This window comes from Equus caballus, chromosome 4 (assembly GCF_041296265.1).
Source record: "Equus caballus isolate H_3958 breed thoroughbred chromosome 4, TB-T2T, whole genome shotgun sequence".
Classification (NCBI taxonomy): Eukaryota; Metazoa; Chordata; class Mammalia; order Perissodactyla; family Equidae; genus Equus; species Equus caballus.
In genome coordinates, this window is record NC_091687.1 from 96,368,130 (window position 1) to 96,391,202 (window position 23,073).

Sequence of the window (23,073 nt, forward strand, 5' to 3'; positions counted from 1 at the left end):
ACATTTTCCCACTAAGTTATTGTTGAGGCCCAGCCTGGTGATGTAGTTGTTGAGCTCATGTGCTCCATTTCAGTGGCCCAGGGTTTGTGGGTTCAGATGCCAGGCACGGACCTACACACAGCTCATCAGGTAGGTCATGCTGTGGCAGCCTCACACATAGAAAATAGAGGAAGATTGGCACATATGTTGGCTCAATGACAATCTTCCTCACCAAAAAAAAAAAAGAGAAAAGAAAAGAAAAACATTATCACTGAGTTAGCATTTATTTAGGTTTAAATTCATTTAGGTCACATTCACCACCATATATAAATTGGATTCTTAATTCCATGGACTAATATCCTGTCTGTCAAAATGATGTAATATTAACCCATGGTTTTCTAAGACTTTTTTTTTTTTTTAAAGATTAGCACCTGAGCTAACAACTGTTGCCAATCTTTTTTTTTTGTTTTTTTTTTCTGCTTTATCTCCTCAACCTGCCCATACATAGTTGTATATCTTAGTTGCAGGTCCTTCTAGTTGTGGGGTGTGGGACGCCACCTCAACGTGGCCTGACGAGCGGTGCCATGTCTGCGCCCAGGATCCGAACCCTGGGCCGCCTGCAGCAGAGCGCACGAACTTAACCACTCGGCCACGGAGCTGGCCCCCATTCTTTTTTTTTAATATTCTGCTTTTGTTTTTTTAAGAAAGATGGGCACCTGAGGTAACATCTGTTGCCAATCTTCTTTTTTTTTTCTCTTCTTCTCCCCAAAGCCCTCCAGTACATAGTTTGTATATCCTAGTTGTGAGTACCTCTGGTCGTGTTATGTGGGATGCCTCCTCAGCATGGCCTGATGAGTGGTGCCGTGTCCACGCCCAGGATCTGAACTGGCGAAACCCTGGGCTGCCAAAGCAGAGCAGGCAAACTTGACCCCTCGGCCATGGGGCCAGCCCCTCTAAGACATTTTTGTAAAGTGTAGTAGTACAGAGCCTGTGCTCTGGGGTCAGTCAGTTATGGATTCAAATCATAGCTCCACTAGTGTGTGACCTTGGTCAAGTTAACCAGGTTCTCTGATCTTGTTTCCTCATCCGTGTGAGGATAAAGCAGTACATACAAGAAGAGCACTTAATAAATGTTAGTTTGTTTTAGGTTTTTTTTTTTAATTTTTGCTTTGAAATAATAAATTTATTGAAAGTTACAGAGAAATCCTGTGTACCTAGTTTTTCCCAATGATTACATCTTATATAAATATAGTATAATATTAAAACCAGGGAATAAACATTGGGTACAATAGTATGTATAGTTCTATGCCACTTTATCATGTGTAGATTCATATAACCACCATCACAATCAAGATACAGAACTATTTCATCACCACCAAAGCTCTGCCTCATGTTACCCCCTTGTAGTCATACTTAATGCTCTCCTTGCCCCACACCCCATGGTCCCTAATTTCAGAGAAAGGACTAATCTGTTTCCCATCTCTATAATCATATAATTTTGAGAATGCTATGTAAATGGAATTGTTCATAAGTGACCTTTTGATATTGGCTTTTTTTTGCTCAGAATGATACCCTTAAGATCCATCCAATTTGTTGCATTTATCAATAGTTAGTTCCCTTTTATTGCTGACTAGTATTCCATGGTATGGGTGTAGCACAGTTTATTTAACCTTTAATTTATTTAAGGAGGTTTGGGTTGTTTCAAGTTTGGGGCTGTTTTGAATATCAGCACTGAATTAAAATGTTTGTTCAGATTTTTGTGTGGACCTAAAGTTTATTTCTCTGGAATGCCCAGGAATGAGATTGTTGATTCATATGATAAATATTATGTTTAGTTTGTGAAGAAACTGCCAAACTGTTTTCCAGAGTAACTCTACCGTTTTACGTTCCCACTGAGAATGTGTGAGAAATCCAATTTCTCCACATTTTCGCCAGCATTTGGTGGTGTTATTACTTTTTGTTTTAGCTGTTTTAATAGCTGTGTACTGGTATCTCATCATGATCTTAATTTGCTTTTACATGATGGCTAGTGATGTGGAATGTCTTATCTTGTGCTTATTTGCCATGTGTATATACTCATCAGTGAAATGTCTCTTCAGGCCTTTCCCCATCTTGTAATTGGGTTGTTTTTCTGTTGCGTTTTGAGCATTCTTTTTATATTGTAGATATGAATCCTTTGTTAGATCTGTGATTTGCAAATATTTTCTCCCAGTGCATAGCTTGTTTTTTCATCTTTTTTCTTGCTCTTGCAGAGCAAAAGTTTTTAAGTTTGATGAAATCAAATTTGTCCATATTTTTCTTTTATGGATTGTGTTTTTGATGTCTAAGAACTCTTCAACAAGTCCTAAGTCCTTAAGATTTTCTCGTAAAGGTTTCATAATTTTATGTTTTATATTTAAATCTGATCCACTTTGAGTAAATTTTATATAAAATTTAAAATTTTATGTAAATTTTTTTGCTTATGAATAAATACCCAGTTGCTCCTGCACACTTTGTTGAAAAGATTTTTTATTCCACTGAATTGTTTTCACACTTTTGTCAAAAATCAGTTTTGCTTACTTGTGTGGGTGTATTTCTGGATGCTGTATTCTGTTTCTTTCATCTATGTGTCTGTTCTTCTGCTATTCACCCTGTCTCAATTGCTGTCTCTATGTAAGTCTTAAAATTGGATGGTGATTCTTCTCACTTTTTCTTGTTTGAAATTGCTTTAACTATTCTGGTTCCTTTCCTTTTCCACATAAATCTTGGAATAATCTTGTCTATATCTACAAAAAATCTTACTTAGAATTTTGATAGGAATATGTTAGCCTATGGATCAACTTGAGGAAAGTTGACATCTCTACTATGATGAATCTTCCAATCCATGAACAGAGTATATTTTTCATCAGCATTTTGTACTTGTCAGCATGAAGATGCTTTTGCCTGTGTCAAAAATCAGTTGGCCCTGGAGCTGGGCTGGTCTCACACGGTCTCCATTGGCAGTACTGGGGGCCTCACTACCAGTGGGGATCAAAACCCCAGCTCTCCCCCAGGCTTCTCTGACACACCCAGGTGCCCTGGTTTCTACTTGGTCAGGGTAGAAGTCTGGGCTTCCCATTGGGCCTTTGCTGATGGGAAAGGGAGCACAGTTTTTGCTTTGGTGTTTGGCTGGAGTAGAGTAGTTATTGTCTAAAAGTTTTCTGTCTTGCTAGGCTGCCCCTTCCTTTCCTGGTTTTTTGGATGGAGAGAGCAGGCTTTTTTTGTTTACACCTTTTGGTGTTTCTGAGATGATGGCTTCATGAGCACCCACTTTGGAATGTGTGAGACTAAAAGAAAAACCCCAGTGAACTCACCACTGTGTCATTCCTTGGGTCCTGAGGTCTCTAGCCAGTCTGCCACCGTCTGTCTACCTTTAATTTAGTCTTCTTACAGTTGTTTTATATAGAATGTCTAGAGTTTTTAGCAATACTTATCTGGAGGAATAAGGAAAAATATGTTTACTCAGTCTTTGTCTTTCATAAAATTCAGTGTCATGTCTTTATAGATTTTAATTATTCTTTGTCAGTACTATTTGTTGGGTTTATCTTCTCCCAGTTTGGAGCTTGTCTTCTGTCTCTTCATGGTAATCTTTTGACTAGCTGTAGTTCTTAACTTTAATGAAGTTGAATTCATTAATGTTTTCCTTATGCTCTTGCTTTTTGTTTCTTGCTTTAAAAAGTTTATTCTGGCTCTAAGTTTACACAGATATTCTCCTGTATTCCTTGTAAAAGTTTTAAGGCTCTGAATCTATCCTAAAGAATTACATTTAGAATTGAGTAAAGTGGAGATCTAATTTCATCTCCCTCCTGCTGTAGAGAACTATAGCACCATAAAAAATTCATTCCTTTTCCCATTGGTTTCTAGTGCCACATCTGTCATACATAAAATGTACACGTATGTGAGCCTGCTTCTGGTATTTATTTTATTCCATTTTTGCTTATCCTTATATAAATATCACACCACCGTAATTACTGTAGCTTTATAGTAAGTCTTGTTATTTGGAGGCATATCCCCCCAGCTTGTCAAAACTCTATTGAAATAGATTGGGATTGTTATTGAAAACTGCTTGACTGTATAGATATGTTTGGGGAGAATTGACGTCTTTACTACCATGAACATGGTTTTTTCATTACTTATTTTTAAATGTTTCTAAATATGGCTTAACATTTTTCTCCACAGTGGCTTTAAAATTTTTTAAAAATTTATTCTTAAGTACTTAATATGTTTTTGTTGCTATTGTGAAATGGATTTTTTAAATTAAAATTTTTGTTTCTTGTCTGTATATACAAGTTGACCTTTGAATTACTTTGTGTTCATTCTTATGCATTTCATTTTACAAAAAATATATATCTTGGAACTTTATTGCAGTCTCCTTGGTACAAATTACAGTGCTGGTTTATATTAGATTTTTAAAAATTTAATTAAAAATTCATATTTTAATGCATTCATAATTTTTTCTTTTTTACCATATGAAAGATGATTCTTCTCCCCCTGCCCCCCAAAGGAACACTGTTTGCACTTATCAAAGGGAAACAGAATAGTGTTTCTTAATCTACCATAGAGATTTTAAACAAAAGGAGTATGTCTCTGCTCCACTTTCAGAATTCCTGATTCCCTAGGTCCAGAGCTTTTTCTTTTAGAAATCTCCCATGTGGTTCTGCACATCCCTAATTGAAAACCACTGCTAGACTGGTTGCTAAACAATAAAAAGAGTAGCGCATGAGGATGTTTATCTGGAGGGGCTTCTCATTTAAAATTATGAAGATGATCTATCATTTTAATATGCTAGGTGTGGGAGATCCATATCTATATCTATACACACATACATAATCCAATATGAACATAAACGGAATTGATTTGTGTTTAGTAACAGCAGGTATGAATTTGAAGAGAGTAGATATTGTAAAAGAGCCCAGTCATAGTATGGATAAGATGTGTTGGTTTAGTGCTCAGTGTATTTGTATTACAACTTAGAATACGAGCTCATGGTAATAGAGAAAAGATTGGTGGTTGCCTCAGGTGCGGGGTTGGGGTGGGTGAAATGGGTGATGAGGGTCCAAAGGTACAAATTTCCAGTTATAAAATGATAAGTCATGGGTTTATAATGTACAGCATGGTAACTATAGTTAATAATAATGTATCGAGTATTTGAAAGTAGCTAGGAGAGTGGATCATGAAAGTTCTCACCATAGGAAGAAATAATTTCTAACTGTATGGTGATGGATGTTAACTGAACTTATTATGGCTATCATTTTGCAATATACATAAATATCAATTATTATACTGTATACCTAAAACTAATATAATGATATCAATTATACCACACACACAAAAAAACTTAGAATGCAATTTTGTCTTTCCCAGTTGGAGTCATTCGATGTCCAGTTTGCAGCCAAGAATGTGCAGAGAGACACATCATAGATAATTTTTTTGTGAAGGACACTACTGAGGTTCCCAGCAGTACAGTAGAAAAGTCTAATCAGGTAAGTGTATTAAGTCTTGAATCTTTTGCCTCCTCTTAATGGGGCAGGGTGAAATGCTGGAGGACTCTACAATAAAAGGTATCAAACATTAGACTATTATATCTATGAAATTATGTAGTATTTTAAAGATATATAAAGAGTAATCAATAGTGCATCTAAAGGAATAAAACAGTGCCAATACAAATTGCACCCCCACCTTCCCTCTCGCCTCAGAGGAAACCATTATTCATATTTGACATTATTTCATTTCTTTGTAATTTTACTATGTATTGACAGTTAGATTTTTTATTTCAAGCCCTCCCCTTTTTCATTTTTAATGATAAACCCTATAATGATACACATGAAAAGTTCCGTGTCTTTGATCAGAACAGTTTCTATATTTTAAGAAAATCTTCTTTTCTACATGATATTTCTTTGAAAGCATCATTTGGTAGCATTGTCCAAGGTGTTTTTTGTTTGTTTTCCCTACTTCCTTAACCCACTTGTAGAACATTTCTATTGGCTTCTTAAATCTAAGTGTCAGGTCTCTAGTAGATGAACTGTAGTCCTCTGGTGGAAGTGAGCTATGATTAATTCTATTGTATGTGCTGTGTATAGTATTAGTCTACTTTTGGATCGTGATTCACTGATAATTTCTCTAGGCAGTTCCTTTAATTTGGACTGGAAGATCTGTGAAGGAACTGAATCTGATTATGGAATAATTATTGTTAATCTAAAATGTAAATCTAAAAAGTAGTGTTTTAGGACTCTTTTCAGTAATCATACAGCTAAGTTTCTGTACTTTTCGTTTCATTTTCACTTTTTGTTTCTTGGGGAACTTTAATAATTTTGGGTTCACTTTAAATGAACATAGCCACTACTCACTAAAATACTTCTTTGTTTCAAAAGTGTCCACAATTCTTCCTAATAGGAACTTTCATCAAAGACCAAAATAGAGCTTGGTGCAGGGAATAAACTTTCTAATTGTTGTGAAATCTGCTTTAAAGAATGGAAACGGAATTATTTATGTGAGCTACAGTGTCAAGTATGGATCCCTCTCAAAGTTCCCTTCTGAATACTCATGATTTTGTTTCTGTCTTCTATAGTGTCATGTCACTTTTCTTCATATGTGATTATATTTATACTAGATATACTTAGTTAGTCATATCATTCACCAATTGTACTCCATCAGGTAAACTCCAGTAGTACATGTAAATGCTCATGAAGTGATAAGAGATGAGAATTGAAGGGATTCTGATTTAAAGGACAAATTTAAGAGGCTACTTTATGCCTCTATATAATCAGTTTCCAGTATGTTTATGTTTATTTACTCTGCTTCTGTCACAGAACCATAATAGGAAGAAGTTATAATCTACTAAACTAGAGATAGAGTCTAATAGACATTTTCAATGTAGATAAGTGAGGATGGGGAGGGTATTAAATCTGGTTGGAGAATAGGGTGCTTATAGGGATAGTTTGGGAATGAAGACTAGAGACATAGATGATAATGCAGGATGAACTGGAGCTAGGAAGCATTGGGCAAGGGGTGGTGAGAGCTGAACTAGCATAGTGGCAATAAAGAAATGAAGGGGGTTGGGGGTAAGTTACAATCCACACAGGACTTGATACAGCCAATTGGATGTTGAAGGTGAGAGAGGCCTCACTGCCAGGATTGTGGTGCCTTTCACAGATATGAAGGGCGAGGAAGTAGATAGAGGTAGAGAATTGCTTTTGAATGTGATTGAGTTTACCAATAAGACTAAGGTGGAGTTGTCATCTGTGGTCAAACTTGAGCTCTGAAGAGTTCATACTTGGAGGAAGTTTTAAAAACTTTTTGTTGTGGATAATTTCAAGCATTACCAAAAAAAGAAAGGGGACAGTTTAGCATAACAAACTCCCTTGCACCCATTACCTAGCTCAATGTTTTATGTATAACCTGACACTTCCCTCACCACTAGATTATGTTGAAGTTAATTCCAGGTATTATATCATCTATTCCATAAATGTTTCAATATTTACTTCTATGAAAAAAGAATTTTTTAATAAATATAACTACCATATTAATTTCACATGTAAAAAATTTACAGTAATTCCTTAATATCATCAAACATCCAGACAATGATCAAATGTCTCTAATTGTTGTAGTTTATTCTTTTTAACAGTGATTTCTTTATATAAGGATCCAGTAAGATCTATGTAGTGCATTTGGTTGATTTGTCTTAATAATATCTTTTAATTGATCTCAAATTACCCCTTTACCTTGCTGGCTTTTCCCCCCTCCCTTTTAACATATTTGTTGGGTAAACCACATTGTTAGTCCAGCAGAGTTAAGCCTTATTCTGAATTTTGCTGACTGTTTCCACAAAGTCATTTAACATGCTTCTCTGTCTCCTGTATTGTATGTGAATTGGTCATAAAAATGTAGAAGCTGATTTAGATTCATGTCCTATTGAGTGAGGGGGGTGGGGAGAATACTTTCATCCATATGTCCGGATGTATTTCAATTGGGAGGCATATGATGTTTGATTTTCTTTTTTCTGATGTTAATGGCCATTAATGATCACTGCCAGGATCCTGTTACCAAAGCAGGTTCTTTTTGCCTGTCCACATGATTATGCCAATCACTGAGAGGAAGAGTTTGGAAAGGGAAAGGATTTAATCACAAGGCAGCCAGACGAGGAAGTGGGCAAATCAATCTCAGATCTGCCTCCCAGAAAATGGGGACACAGGAATATTTACAGGGTAAGGGGCAAGGTGGTCTGAAGTATGGGAATAGGTGATTGGAGATAAGGAGAGGTGAGGAAATTGATGACCTGCATAAGGGCAGTCAAGCTTTATGCCTCTTCATGGGACACATGTTCACAAAATGGCAGTGTTACCATAATCTGAGGGTGGAGTTTTTAGCTTCTTGATGTCAAAAAGGTCACTTGTCGAGCATTTGTTCAGGATGAGTTGATGGATTTGTGGTCTCAACCAGCCTGAACTGGACAAAGGGTCTCAGTTCCTGAAAAACCACTTTCAATTACTCTGTTGATAAGATGGGGTCAGTTGAACGGGTCCTGGAGGGCCTGCAGTTATGTCCCATATTCCATTAGGGCTTTGAAAAATTGTGAGGTTCTCATTTTGTCATTCCCCTTTATTTCTTAACTGGAATAGAAAGAGAAAGCTTCCTTCGTCTACTCTTTGGTTATATAGGAAAGGTATGTTAAATGCTTGATTCTTTCCCTTTACTTGCTAATTTTTAGAGTAGTGATTTAGTTTCTTAGCATTCTTAAGAGGTGACAAATGAGTGGTAGGTGTTTGTGTTTATCATTATGAACTCATGGATTTTTAACATAAAATGTGTTGTAATTGTTATTCTTATTGGTGCTCAAATTGTGCCATCTTGGCGATGGGAGCCTCACATTGATTCCTGACTCCTCATACAATCCCAGTAGTCATTGCTGTTGTCAGGGAGAAAGACATTTCCTCTACCAACTCTGGGTTCTTCTGGCAGAGAACGAATTAAATTCACATGAGACAGAATAACAGGAGAAAATTAAACAAAGCTTTATAAGATGTATACATGGGAGAGGCTCAGGCAACCTGAGCAACTCACCAAAAATGGCCAAAGCCACCACCTTAAATATCATCTTCAGCTAAAGACAAAGGAGGATGTTGGGGGAGAGGGGAGTCAGTTACAGGAGATTACCAGACAAGTGCAGTAAACAAGGGTCAGGTTATTATGCAGATTTAAGTCCTTGCCTTCTGCATTGATAAGAGTTTCTAGAGATAACGTCATCCCTCCATCCTGATACAGAGAGGGAGACACCTTTACAGATGGAGATTTCCTTTACAGTGTAAATGTTGCTTAACAAAGGGTAAGTAAACTCTGCTTTTCAGAGTTTCTTTCCTGTCTGCAGCTTTTTTAAAAGTAACCAGCCCCAACTACTCCTCATGCCAAAGAGACATAACTTGGGGTGGCCAATTCCAGTCCCCTACAGTCCCGCCTTTGAAACTTTTTTTTTTTTTATTAATGTTATGATAGATTACAACCTTGTGAGATTTCAGTTGTACATTTTTGTTAGTCATGTTGTGGGTACACCACTTCCCCCTTTGTGCCCTCCCCCCACCCCCCCTTTTCCCTGGTAACCACTGATCAGATCTCCTTATCAATATACTAACTTCCACCTATGAGTGGAGTCATATAGAGTTCGTCTTTCTCTGACTGGCTTATTTCGCTTAACATAATACCCTCGAGGTCCATCCACGTTGCTGTGAATGGGCCAATTTTGTCTTTTTTTATGGCTGAGTAGTATTCCATTGTGTATATATACCACATCTTCTTTATCCAATCATCAGTTTCTGGGCATGTAGGTTGGTTCCACGTCTTGGCTATTGTAAATAATGCAGCGATGAACATAGGGGTGCAACGGACTCTTGAGATTTCTGATTTCAGGTTCTTAGGATAGATACCCAGTAATGGGATGGCTGGGTCATAGGGTATTTCTATTTTTAACTTTTTGAGAAATCTCCATACTGTTTTCCATAGTGGCTGTACCAGTTTGCATTCCCACCAACAGTGTATGAGGGTTCCTTTTTCTCCACAACCTCTCCAACATTTGTCGCTCTTGGTTTTGGATGTTTTTGCCAATCTAACAGATGTAAGGTGATATCTTAGTGTAGTTTTGATTTGCATTTCCCTGATGATTAGCGATGATGAACATCTTTTCATGTGCCTATTGGCCATATTCATATCTTCTTTTGAGAAATGTCTGTTCATGTCCTCTGCCCATTTTTTGATCGGGTTGTTTGTTTTTTTTGTTGTTAAGCAGTGTGAGTTCTTTGTATATTATGGAGATTAACCCTTTGTCGGATAAGTGGCTTGTAAATATTTTTTCCCAATTAGTGAGCTGTTTTTTTGTTTCAATCCTGTTTTCCCTTGCCTTGAAGAAGCTCTTTAGTCTGATGAAGTCCCATTTGTTTATTCTTTCTATTGTTTCCCTTAACTGAGGAGTTATAGTGTCCGAAAAGATTCTTTTGAAACTGAGGAGTCATAGTGTCCGAAAAGATTCTTTTGAAACTGATGTCAAAGAGTGCACTGCCTATATTCTGTTCCAAAAGACTTATTGTCTCAGGCCTAATCTTTAGGTCTTTGATCCATTTTGAGTTTATTTTGGTGTGTGGTGAAAAAGAATGGTCAATTTTCAGTCTTTTGCATGTGGCTGTCCAGTTTTCCCAGCACCATTTGCTGAAGAGACTTTCTTTTCTCCATTGTAGGCCCTCTGCTCCTTTGTCGAAGATTAGCTGTCCATAGATGTGTGGTTTTATCTCTGGGCTTTCAATTCTGTTCCATTGATCTGTGGACCTGTTTTTGTACCAGTACCATGCTGTTTTGATCACTGTAGCTTTGTAGTATGTTTTGAAATCGGGGATTGTGATTCCGCCGGCTTTGTTTTTCTTGCTCAGGATTGCTTTAGCAATTCGCGGTCTTTTGTTGCCCCATATGAATTTTAGGATTGTTTGTTCAATTTCTGTGAAGAATGTTCTTCTGCCTTTGAAACTTTTAAGTCTCACAGTCGTTTGTAACTTTAAGAGCTTTCATAGTCCAGAAGCTGAGTGGTAGATTGTTTCCTCTCACTGAACACATTTCTTAGTCCTGGTAACAGATCAGTTCAGTTAAATCCATTTTAGAAGGCGGTGATACAGGTGTGCTCCCAACGTTTGGCCTATATTTTGGAAGCAAGCAATCAGGTATTTAACAAGTATTTCTATGGAAATAAAAAGAAAAACAAGGTTAATGGTTTGAGCAAATTATAAGCTAGTTCCTGAGTCCAGTGGACAGACGGTCAAGATTTCTAGATGTCAGAATCAAAGCATCTTTTGCAGCTTGAAATGTCTCTTATGATGTCATCAGGCATTCAGGTATCTTTCTGAGTGGCTTACAGCTTACACAGCAACAGACAGGAATCTCTCTTAAGTTTCTATCAAGTTGTTCAGCTTCATTTTGCGGGGCTTCAGGAAAAAGAGCAGGTTCAATTCTTAATGATTCCAAATGAAAATGAAGAAAAAATTGAAAACATTAGTTTGGAGATTTGTAACCAGATATTTCAGGAGAAGAATTCAGGATCCAGTCCATTTCACAGGTAGAAAAAAACCTGAAAGACAATTAACAGAACTAGCGTCTAATATCCAAATATGCATTATAGTTTTTCACTGAAACATAATTTTTCTCTCTAAAATCAACCTCATTTTTACCAAAGATAGCCAAATTAAGACTAATTGGTTTGCAAAATAAGTTTAGTTTCAATAAACTTGGCTCAATTATTTACATAAGTGCAGCAAGATTAGAAATTGATCATATAGGCTTTTAAACCTGCTTTACTGGAATTTTTTTATGAGGAATCTCAGATTGAACTTTAAAGGCCTCTTGAGGCCAGAAAAGCCAAGCCAAGGACTTCCCATAAGATTTTTGCCTGCAGTACCTACAGATTTGGGTGAATTTCTCTCTTCTCTTGAGATTCCCCAAAATATTTCGAGGTTTCTTGCACCTGCCAGATAAGCAAGCTTCCTTACTTACCAGGTAAGATTCCTGGAATCTCTCTCTGTAAATAGGGTACCAGGCCCATATTTCCACGTGGCTTTATTTCCAGAAAGTCAACCTTATTCCTCAAAGGCAGTATTGTCATATACGAGCCTATATTTGTCTCTCAAATATGACATTCCAGTCAAAGCCTTTGTACCATAACCAATGTAGAACAGATTCTTATTGAACTTATGCAAATAACCATATTGCCACGAAATAACCATACTCATTTACTCACTAAGTTTCCAAATTCTGGAGGGACAGGTAAGGAGAAAAAGATAAATGTTTCAGTTCTGCTCATAAAGGTATAATTTCACTAAATTGCTGTTAAGTCATAGTTAGCATAAGAGAAAAGAGAAAAAGATTTCCTTAAATCTGAGAAAACGAAAGCAAAACATCAAAAAATCAACAATATTTCAAATAAAAGACATAAAAATTATAATCATCCTCATCAGTTGGTACGGTCCTGTATAATTGATTCTTGATCTTAATCTTCTGTTGTCAGTTTTATGAGGTCATCGCTTTCTCCATTTTATTTCTGTAATTCTTGCCCAGTTCAGTTTTATGATTTGAAAGTTTATCAGGAGCCTGTACTCTAGAGTAAGCGCCAGAGCCCTTTCCATGAATTTCTTTGAAGAGGAAACATACTTGCAAAAGCAAAAAGCATCAGAGTAAAACAACTGACTGTAAACAACAAAAGACTTAAAAATGACAATTGACAGAGAAACTTGTTTATTTCTGTGATATGCAACACCTTAAAATAATAATTAGAATTATGGCTGACAACCAGGACAGATCAGAATTTTAGGAATGTTAGATAATTTTAAAACATTTATATCAATAACGTTAACCCATATAATACCATCTAACAAAATTTATCATCGCTATCTGACAATGCTTCCAATGTAATTTAACAGACAAAATAAGCCTAATTAGTTTAGAATCTTCCACCTTATGGCAAGAGAGAGCAAATTTCTCTGTGAAGTCCCAGGGGCCCTCTGAAAATCCCCAGAGAAATCCTCTTCCTTCATCCAGGTCACAAGAAAGCCTTTATTCAGGACTTGAATATTTTTGAGGGAGAAGCTTGTCAAAAATATCAAAAGGTTTTAAACACTTGTTCAGATAGGAAACAATGCTCACTGTGAAACAATGGTCAGGTGTATACTCAAAATGAGTACAGAAATAGTCAAGGGCAAAACAGTTAAAACAGTCAAAATCTTAAGAGACCTCTTTCTGAACATAAGAAATTATTTTAACAAAACAGATTTTCTGTCTTTTAGGTAGACTTAGAGCAGACCAAAAGTTCAAGAAACTTATCCTTTTGAGAGCAAAAAGCAAATTTTAATTTTTGCACCCACTCATTTTTTTAACATTAAAACTCATTTACTTAATTTGATTTAGTTAATCTTAGTCAGCTTGACCAGAATAAAACTCCTTTCAGAATTTTTCTTCTTTACAAACTTATACAACTTTCTTCTACCTTCAGAATTTGTCCCATGCTTTCTTTTTTTCCTTCTAGTACCTTAGGACTAATTTATCTTTCTTAACCCAACAAACAAAAGTACTTCCATTCTTTATACCCTCTTTACTGAAAACATACCTTTTTTACTTTCCTTGAATACAGAGCTGTTTTTCTTATTACTTTCCAGTAGCTTTAATTACATATGTTAATTAGAACTTTTAACCCTTACAGACCCTAGTAAAAACTGAAAACTAAGCAATTATGAACTGTCTTTTATATCAGCATTCTAAACACTTTTCATAATTTCTACAAACATGCCACTTCACAATAAAACACAAGGCATACTTTCTAATAGACCCAAATGCTTTTAGCCTCTTTGCAATAAGAAGCCAAAAGCAGATCAACTTATGTTTAATAATTAATGTCTAATGTCTTATTTGGAAATGATCTAGGTACTCAACGAATTTTATCATTTAAATCAACCTAATAAAACTTCGAAGTTTCATTACCCAAAAGATTTTAGAAGTTATTTTAAATATACATGTCATGAGATGTAATTACTTTAAAAAGTTTACCCAATACTTTTAGCTTTTTCACATGTTTAGTTTACTTGTTCCCAATACTTGTTTAGATTGCCTATAAAACTTCATGAAACATTAGACAAAATTAGCTACCATTTGAAGCTATTATTTTGCTGAGAAATTTCTAACAGACAATGTGAGCTTATTTCATTAGTAAACCCAGGCTGCATGTTTGCATCATATCCAGTTTTAACTCTGGAGGACATATCCATTTTAATCAAACCAACAAGCTTAAACTTTCATTATCCAAAGATTAATCTATATCATCTTAAAAGATATTGGGTTAATTTCTGTTGCATTTAGAATTTATCTAAGCACTTACTTTAAGCCAATTAAACAGAGCTCTTAGTTTGGGCCATACCATCTGGGGGTAAAAAGATTACACACGTCTAAGATACATATAGACACACATGCACAGAAACTTCACACCTATTGTTTTAAAAATCACTGCCATGAATCAGGTACAATAATATACAGCTCCCTAGTTATGAATCCAAATTTTGTTTTGAGCATTTTTACTAATATTTGTGGAGAAGACACTCAAGATGCTAGATATTTTTTCTTTGGCAAGGGCACGCTTATGGCCTTTTCCCTTCTTCTTTTTTTGTTTTTTTCTTTTTTCAGTCCTTGGAATTAACTTCATCACAACAACACAGAGAAACCACTCAAGTTTTTTTTTTCAGATGGAGTTTTAGGGGCATAAACCACCCAATTGAAAGCATTTCCAGCTAGTTAAAATGCACCTGAGGGGTGAGTCTCTGGGGATGGTTGAGGCATTCGCCATGGTGGTAAAGCTGGTGTCTGACTGACAGCAGCCAGAGAAAGGGTGCAAAGGCACCTGACTGCAGGCATCAACATAGTTATAAGATCTAATTAAGTCCCACTTAGCCTTGGCACTTAGTCCCTGAGCCAGCACAAGGCAAGGCAGGGAAGCAGGAGGCAAAGGCCTGGAGCTGCCTGGGGGCTGGAGCTCTCTGTGCCTCCGGTTGAGAGGTAAGTACAGAAGGTCCAGGTTCTGCTTAGGTCCAGCCTGAACTTACCCTCAACTTGGTGACAAGAGAGGAGGTGACAAACAAGACAGACAAAGCAGGGAAAAGAAGGGATCAGGTCTCATCCTCATGGCTTCTTCCTGAGGGTTATCAAGATAAGGGTCACGCAACAGTTCCCATGCCGGGGCAGACTACAGTAGCAGGACAGTTGACAGAATAAATCACAGGTCTCCTATCCTCATAACTGACTCAGTAGGCACCTAAAATACTCAACGAGTCAACCACCAAGAGAGGGCACCCCGCCTGGGGTTGCTGGGGTGATCAGGCCCGGAAACCAGAGTGGGGGCTCCCAGAGGTGGAGGCTTTGACACTTTAAAGATTTCTTTCTCTACTGCAAAGCTCAAAAGGAGCCTAAAATGGCCACTGTAACTTTAAGAGAGAGGAAAGAAAAGGGTCCATTACCTTGAAAATCTCCCCTGAACCTAGGGCAGCACCCTACCTGTTGTGCCTGTGGGTTCCTATAGCAAGGGGCAATGGGGGTGTCCCTCTGCATTGCATCCCTTGTATACCTTCCCTGTTATGTCTGGCAGTAATAAGTGCCAGGTGAATTGTCCCAAAGATAAAAGAATAAGAGAAAAGCAGTGAAGAATTTTCTGCCAGTCTGGGGGACATTCTACCCAATTGCATCCTGGAGCCCTTCTCCCAAGAAGGGGTTCCCATACTCAACCAAAGGTTAGAGTTTGGTATTTCCCTTGAACCTGAGTCCCAGTTGGGATTTTCCCGTGGTTCAGAATGTGGTCAGGAGCCACAGGAGGGATTCCAATCCAGCCTTAGGAAAAGAAACCTGCCATGGGAGTCTTGGAGATTGGCGACTGTCCTAATGACTTAAGTGGTCGACCTGCACCCATGTAAAATTTATTTATTAGAGACAGCATTAGGAAGGAATGGATTAATTTGTTCTTCATCACCCTCAGGCTTAAGGTACTGATTCTCTTCAGGCTGAATGCCATGATTTGCCCCATAGAGTAGCCATGGGCAGCAAACGTGGATTCATACAGCTGTCTGAGAAGGTTCCCGATGGAGAAGTGAATTTAGGTCCATCTTTGAAAAAGAGAAAGGCACAAGGAAGACTATAACTTCATCTTGCAAGCTGGTGAAGCAAGCGGGCTCAGCAAGCCAAGGAGTCAAAAGAAAGATTTCTTGGACTCTCAAGGTCTAAAAGTAGTGCTCCTTTATTCAGAGAGGAGCGTGGGGACAGGGCCCATGGGCAGGACTTTATCAATAGGTCTTGGTCTTATAATATTGCATAAGGAAGAATTCCCATCCAGACATTTTAAAACATACTCAGGTAAAGTTGATATAACCTCTTTATAAAGAAAATCAGCTCAAGCATTCCAACCTTCATAATCTTATCAACACTTAGACCTTTAAATTTCATCAGTTCAATTGTAACCTGAGTCAGGATCTTAAAACTAGTCATTATTTTATTGCATGTGTTTCCTTTTTAATTTGGCCTTTTCATAGGTACCAATAAAAATTATGATGAGAGCTCTCGCAATTTTTTTCCCCCAATTTAGTTTTCCGAGTTTAAATGATCCATTGTCTGGCCACATTGACGAGTAGGATCTTAACAGTGACTCAAACAATAAGCTTAACCATGGATGCAAGAGGTGTCTCCAAAAGAGATCCAGATAGTTCACTCCCAAAAATAGTCTAAGAAAGTAAAGGCCTTCAGTGCACAGCAAGCAACAAAGGTTGAGGCAACAAAGGCCCCTTATGAAAGCAATTGGGACCTCTTATGACAAACTCTCCTGAGAGCTAACACAGCCGGATAAAGAGAGTGTGTCCCAGAACCCCAGATTACTTGACTGGCTGCCAAGATGTATGCCGGTACATGCATCCTCTGATGGCCGAGACCAGAAAGGTGACAAAGCCAAGCTCTCAACACACAGAACAAGACAAAAGGCCCAGACAACAGGCTTATAGAGATGCCTGTGTCTTATCACAAACAACAAAAAGAGACAAGGAAAAGTACTATCTCTGAGAGGAAAAGGATCTACAATCAATGAGTACTCAACCAAATCCTAGAGTAGCTGAATCCAAGAAGCTGGCCTCACCAAAATTTTCTCCTGCTAATCTAAATTTAGAAGAACAAAAAAAAACTCACCAGTCTTGCTTCCGTTGGACCCTGCAGGCAGAGATCCAGGAGACTGATGTAATAAGAACTCTTACCTCTTTCTGGCTCTCGCCAGGGGTCCGGGATCTCTTGGCTGCAGCAGTCCAGGAGTGAGCAGTGTCCAGCCAGGGAGATTTTATGCTGTCCAAGTCACCAAACTGTTGGGGAGGAAGACATTTCCTCTACCAACTCTGGGTTCTTCTGGCTGGAGAATGAATTAAATTCACATGAGACAGAATAACAGGAGAAAATTAAACAAAGCTTTACAACATGAGTCTCAGGCGACCCGAGCAACTCACCAAAAATGGCCAAAGCCACCACCTTAAATATCATCTTCAGCTAAAGACAAAGGAGGATGTTGGGGGAGAGGGGAGTCAGTTACAGGAGATTACCAGACAAGTGCAGTAAACAAGGGTCAGGTTATTATGCAGATTTAAGTCCTTGCCTTCTGCATTGATAAGAGTTTCTAGAGGTAAGGTCCTCCCTCCTTCTGATACAGACAGAGAGACACTCTTACAGATGGAGATTTCCTTTACAATGTAAATGTTTCTTAACAAAGAAACTCTGCTTTTCAGAGTTTCTTTCCTGTCTGCAGTTTTTTAAAAAGTAACCAGCCCCAAAGATTCCTCATGCCAAAGAGACATATCTTGGGGTGGCCAATTCCAGTCCCCCACACTGTCTTCCTTGCTTTCTGTTTTGACAAAATGCTGTTCATTTTCTGTTTTAGACCTGGAACCAACCATTTCTCCTAGCAGCCTTGGTTCCTTTTAGTCAGAAATGTTATTTGGAGACCACAGTATGGGGTCTAGGGGCACTCGTCACCATTACATTGGTCATTTTTCTAGGCCTTTCAGGAGAATGACTTAGCAAATACTTTTTATTTTAAAAAGAAAGAGAAAATACATCATAAGTATATATTGATATTTATAAGTCCAATTTGGAGTTGTATGGTTTTATAGTTTATATTTATCTCACTTTTGATTTTATACTTATCTCACTTCTGCAATACTGGAAATCTTGGTTGGTAATTACATTGATATAGTTGTTTTTATATATATATATATACACACACACACACAGTCATCACTTAATGACAGGGATACATTCTGAGAAATGCATCGTTTGATGGTTTTGTTGTGCGTGTCATAGAGTATACTCACGCAAACCTAGACGGTATAGCCTACTATATACCCTACATACCTATGCTATATGGTACTAATCTTATGGGTCCACCGTTGTATATGCGGTCTGTTGTTGACCAAAACATCATTATGTGGTGCATGACTGTACACGTGCATATGTATATATGTGTGTGTATGTATATATCTGTTACAGGGTATATCCTATCAGTTTTGGTACAATCAGGAACCATTTTAATTCTTAAAATTAAGAATTACTAACTAGATACAAACTTGTTTACTGAAAGCATAAATTAAAAACTCTTGAAGTATCACAGAGATAGCAGCTATAAGGGAACAGCTGAGCAACAAAGGCAAAAGTTTGGAATTATTAAAATTAGAGGAAGGGCCTTGTGGGATGCAGTTCAAACATCTAAAGAAGAGTTGTTACTTATCTTCTGCTGGTGTCTGAGCCTTTGGTCATGAGATCTCAGACCTCAGAAGAACAGGAGTAGGCCAGTGGTGTTGGTGTCTTGGAAGTGGTATCTTGGAAGTGGAAGCTAAAGCTGGTTCTACAAGTACTGGAAAAACTGCAAACTAGAGCTAACTGTTGCTTTGGGAAGGAACTGTTGCTGCTGTGGTAAAGCAGCATTGGTTGGTGTGATGTTCACAGAAAATGTAAGCAATTAGGAAGCCAACCAAAATAATCAAGTCTCTTCTTCCTCTGGCATTGTATTCTCCCTCCAGCACCACCTGTTGTTAAAATCTAATGGTGGAACCAGCTTAGAAAGCATAAATATGGCTTGAAGAGTAGGAGTATAGAAGAGATGGTGCTGAAAGTAGACATTATAGAATTGTTTCTGTCAAAACAGAAAGCAAGAAAGACAGCAGTTACTTCACATGTGCACTGGAAATATTCCATCAAATCATCATGTTTTAAAGTTACTTGAAATAAATAACTCTTCTCTGTATGGTTAAGCCACCCTCTTGATAGGCAGGTTCATTTGTTTCATTTTGCTTTTGATGTTAGGGATTTAATTTCTTTAAATTTAAATTTGTATAACTACATGAAAAATATTTATATAGCTCCAATGTAAAATCTGTAAAACAGGATGTATTTAGAGAACTCAAATTTCAATCCCTGTGTCATCTACCTTATTTCTTCTCTGCCTTCTAGGTAACCATTTAATTTCTTTTATGGTTTATCCTTCCATTTTTAATAGTATTTTATATATAATTTTAAGTAATTTTATCTTTTTAAAGTAATAAGCAAATATCGTCCCACCCCATCTCCATCTTTCTTAGATAAGCAGTATCATGATAGGTTTTTCCACTTATTTTATTTTATATACTAGAAATTTTACCCACCAGTATCTATTGAGCTCCCTCATTCATTTTTGTAGCATAGTGTTGAGATGAATTGTTAAGGGGCCGGCCCGGTGGTGCAGTGGTTAAGTTCGCTCATTCCGCTTCTTGGCGGCCTGGGGTTCGCCTGTTCAGATCCCGGGTGCGGACATAGCACCGCTTGGCACGCCATGCTGTGGTAGGCGTCCCACGTATAAAGTAGAGGAAGATGGGCACAATGTTAGCTCAGGGCCAGGCTTCTTCCTCAGCAAAAAAGAGGAGGACTGGCAGGAGTTAGCTCAGGGCTGATCTTTCTCAAAAAAAAAAATGTTAAGTGACATTCTTATAGAGGTGATAGTTGAAGCTAAGGGAGTGGAGGAGACCAATCCTCAGAACTAACGAAAATCTAAAGAATCAGAGGAGGAAGAGTGGTGGTGGGATCCAGAGGGGCCATCAGGAGATAAGAGGATCTGGAGGTATCAAGGAATCCAGAGGATTTCTAGGAAGCAGGAGTCAGTGGCATCGAATGATATTAGAAAGATCGAAGATGATAAGAACTGAGAAAAGGCAGGTTTTGGTTTATGGAAATGTTATCCAGATATTTGCAATTTGGTTAATGTAAACCACTGACTGAGAGGGAAAATTTTTTTTCCCAGCCACGAATGATACCATGAGGACTGCTTATATGTTGTGTAAATTTAATATCTATTCTCAGAGAATAGTGCCACCATCTACACGACTAACCAAGGTGAAAACAGAGCTATCTCTTCTTCACTTCCCATATGCAGTGCATCTTCCAAACGATTCAGTTTTACTTCCTGAACCTCCCTCATTCATCTCTACTTCTGTCCACTTTCACCTAAACCACTGAGAAAGCCTCCTACTTGTCTCTGTGTAGAAACACTTGCCCTTCTCTAATCTGTTCTCTACATTGCAGGGGCAGCGATTTTAAAAATGCAGATCTGGCTATGTTGCTTACTTAAGAGATTTAGGAGACTTTTTCAGACAAAGACTAAAATCGTCATCTGACCCTGCTTGATCTGGCCGCTGCCTGTCTTGCCACTAGCTTCTTCTCTTGCCAGTCTTCTCCTTGATCTCTCCCCTTCAGTCATACTGGCTTTCTGTCAGTTCTTTGAACCTACCATGCTCTTCTTGCCAGAGGTTTTTGTACATGCTGTTCTCTCTACCTAGAAGGCTTTTCATCAGTAATTGATGACTCAACTTTCATATCTTGGTGCTAATATGATCTCTGTAGAAGCTTTGCCTGGATAATCTCTCCTGTCACTTTCCCCAGCCTTCCAGCCTTACTAAGATGAGATCAGTTTCCCTCATCATATGCTCTTATAGCTTCTCTTACTTTCCTTTATGGCTCTTCTCAGTTTATAGTTATGTTTTAGTGTGGTTATTCCACTAACGTAGGTCTGCCTCACTTTTAATCTTTACAACTATTCAGTAAAATCTGTGTTATTATCCTTATTTTAGAGATGAGCCTTCTAAGTAACCTGTCCAAGACTACTGGGCTAGTAAATGGGAGAATTGGAATTTGAACCCACATTTCATCTGTGAGACTAGGTATCATAAGGGCAGGGACTGGGTTTGCTTTTCCTGATCATTGTATCCTCAATGCTTAGCGTAGTGCCTGGAATATTTGATATATTGAACTAAGGACAGTGTCCTGCTATTTCCATTTCCTGTATATAATTTTAAACGTAAAGTCAGTTTAAATTTACAAACACTAGTAAGAAGATAACTGATAGAGTCAAGTATGGTTTGTATATCATTTATGGATGACTAGTGATATGACCATCTCTTCATTTTTCTCAAAAATCGATGTGGCGTGTTTCTTTTATCAGGTGTGTACAAGCTGTGAGGACAATGCAGAAGCTAATGGGTTTTGTGTAGAGTGTGTTGAATGGCTCTGTAAGACGTGTATCAGAGCTCATCAAAGGGTGAAGTTCACAAAAGACCACACTGTGAGACAGAAAGAGGAAGTATCTCCAGGTAATAAATTAGTTCTTTTAATCTGTTTTTTTCTCTGTCCCTCCCACCGTCTTTTCTTCCTTCCTGTACTGACTTGTTTTGATATACTTTTAAGCATTAAATATACTCTTGTTTTTTAATACAATTAGGTCTAGACTGTAGTTGAAATTTGAACACTTAAACACGTTGGTAAGTATGAATAGATAGAAAATCCTTCTGCCTTATATTCATACTCTCAACTCTCTTTCTCCTATAATGCCTTAATTTGGTGTGATGGTACAGCAAATGAAAAAAAAAACCCTGCTTTTTGAATTTTTCTCTCTTATCTCTTCTTTTATTTCTAAGATGACAAGGGGTGAGTTCAAAGTTTTACAACTCTTTTCTTTCTGATATTCTTGAAGTAAACCTGTTTCATTATATTTGATATATGGATAACCAAAGAAGCTTTGCTTTTAATGTAAGTGTGGTTTGTGGGTTTTTATGTTGTTGCTTATAATGTAAAGTTTACTGATACTTTTTTTATTCTAGTAAAATACATGTAACTTAAAATTTGTCATTTTAACCATTTTTAAGTGTAGATTCAGTGGCATTAATTGCATTCATAATGTTATGCAACCATCACTACTGTATATTTCCAAAACTTTATCACCCCAAAAAGAAACTGTATCCATTAAGTAATAACTGTCCATTCTCCTCTCCCCCCAGCCCCTGCTAACCTCTAATCTACTGTCTGTCTCTTTGAATTTGCTTATTTCAGATATTTCATATCAGTGGAATTATACAGTATTTGTCCTTCGGTATCTGGCTTATTTCACTTATCACAGTGTTTTCAGGGTTCATCCGTGTTGTAGCATTTTTCAGGACTTTGTTCATTTTTATGGCTCATTAATATATTTTTATTTAAAAATTATTACTTATTGAGTCAACCAGTGTTTGTATGCCTATTCTATATTCTAGGAACTTTGGTAGATACTAGGGATGAAAAGTTGAATAAGAGAGATGCTTCCTACCCTCATGATGAAGGCTATGAACAAATTAACAATCATAATTTGGCCTCACAAATTCTGTGGGATCACGTGAAAGAAATGCAAATTCAGATTGGGAGATTTAGGTTCGAGGCCAAATCTGGGACTTCAAGGATGAATAGAAGTTCATCATGTGAAGGGGAAGAGTGGGGAATACTGAAGCACATGTGCAAATTTCCAGAGGGGAAAGTTGAGTGTAGCCGGAGAGTAAGATGCCAGAGGAAGAGTAGTAAGGGATGAGGCTAGCAGTCTGGAGACACAGGAAAAGGGGGAGATATAATTTCTGAGGATACTGATAAAGAAAAAGCACAAAAGAGAAAAGGCCAGGCATAGATTCAGATAAGTTTAATAGCTTAGTATTGGAAAGACTTATG

General features: G+C 37.5%; 1 protein-coding gene across 4 annotated transcripts in view; it reads left to right on the forward strand.

Annotated features, from left to right (window-relative positions):
• TRIM24 (tripartite motif containing 24) overlaps positions 1 to 23,073 on the forward strand; it is a 104,469-nt gene that overhangs the window by 37,412 nt on the left and 43,984 nt on the right. For all 4 annotated transcript variants that reach the window (XM_023639771.2, XM_023639773.2, XM_023639772.2 and 1 more), the window contains exons 2-3: positions 5,362 to 5,480; positions 21,548 to 21,695. In XM_023639771.2, the coding sequence (XP_023495539.1) occupies positions 5,362 to 5,480; positions 21,548 to 21,695 (267 nt within the window). The remainder of the gene's footprint in view (positions 1 to 5,361; positions 5,481 to 21,547; positions 21,696 to 23,073) is intronic.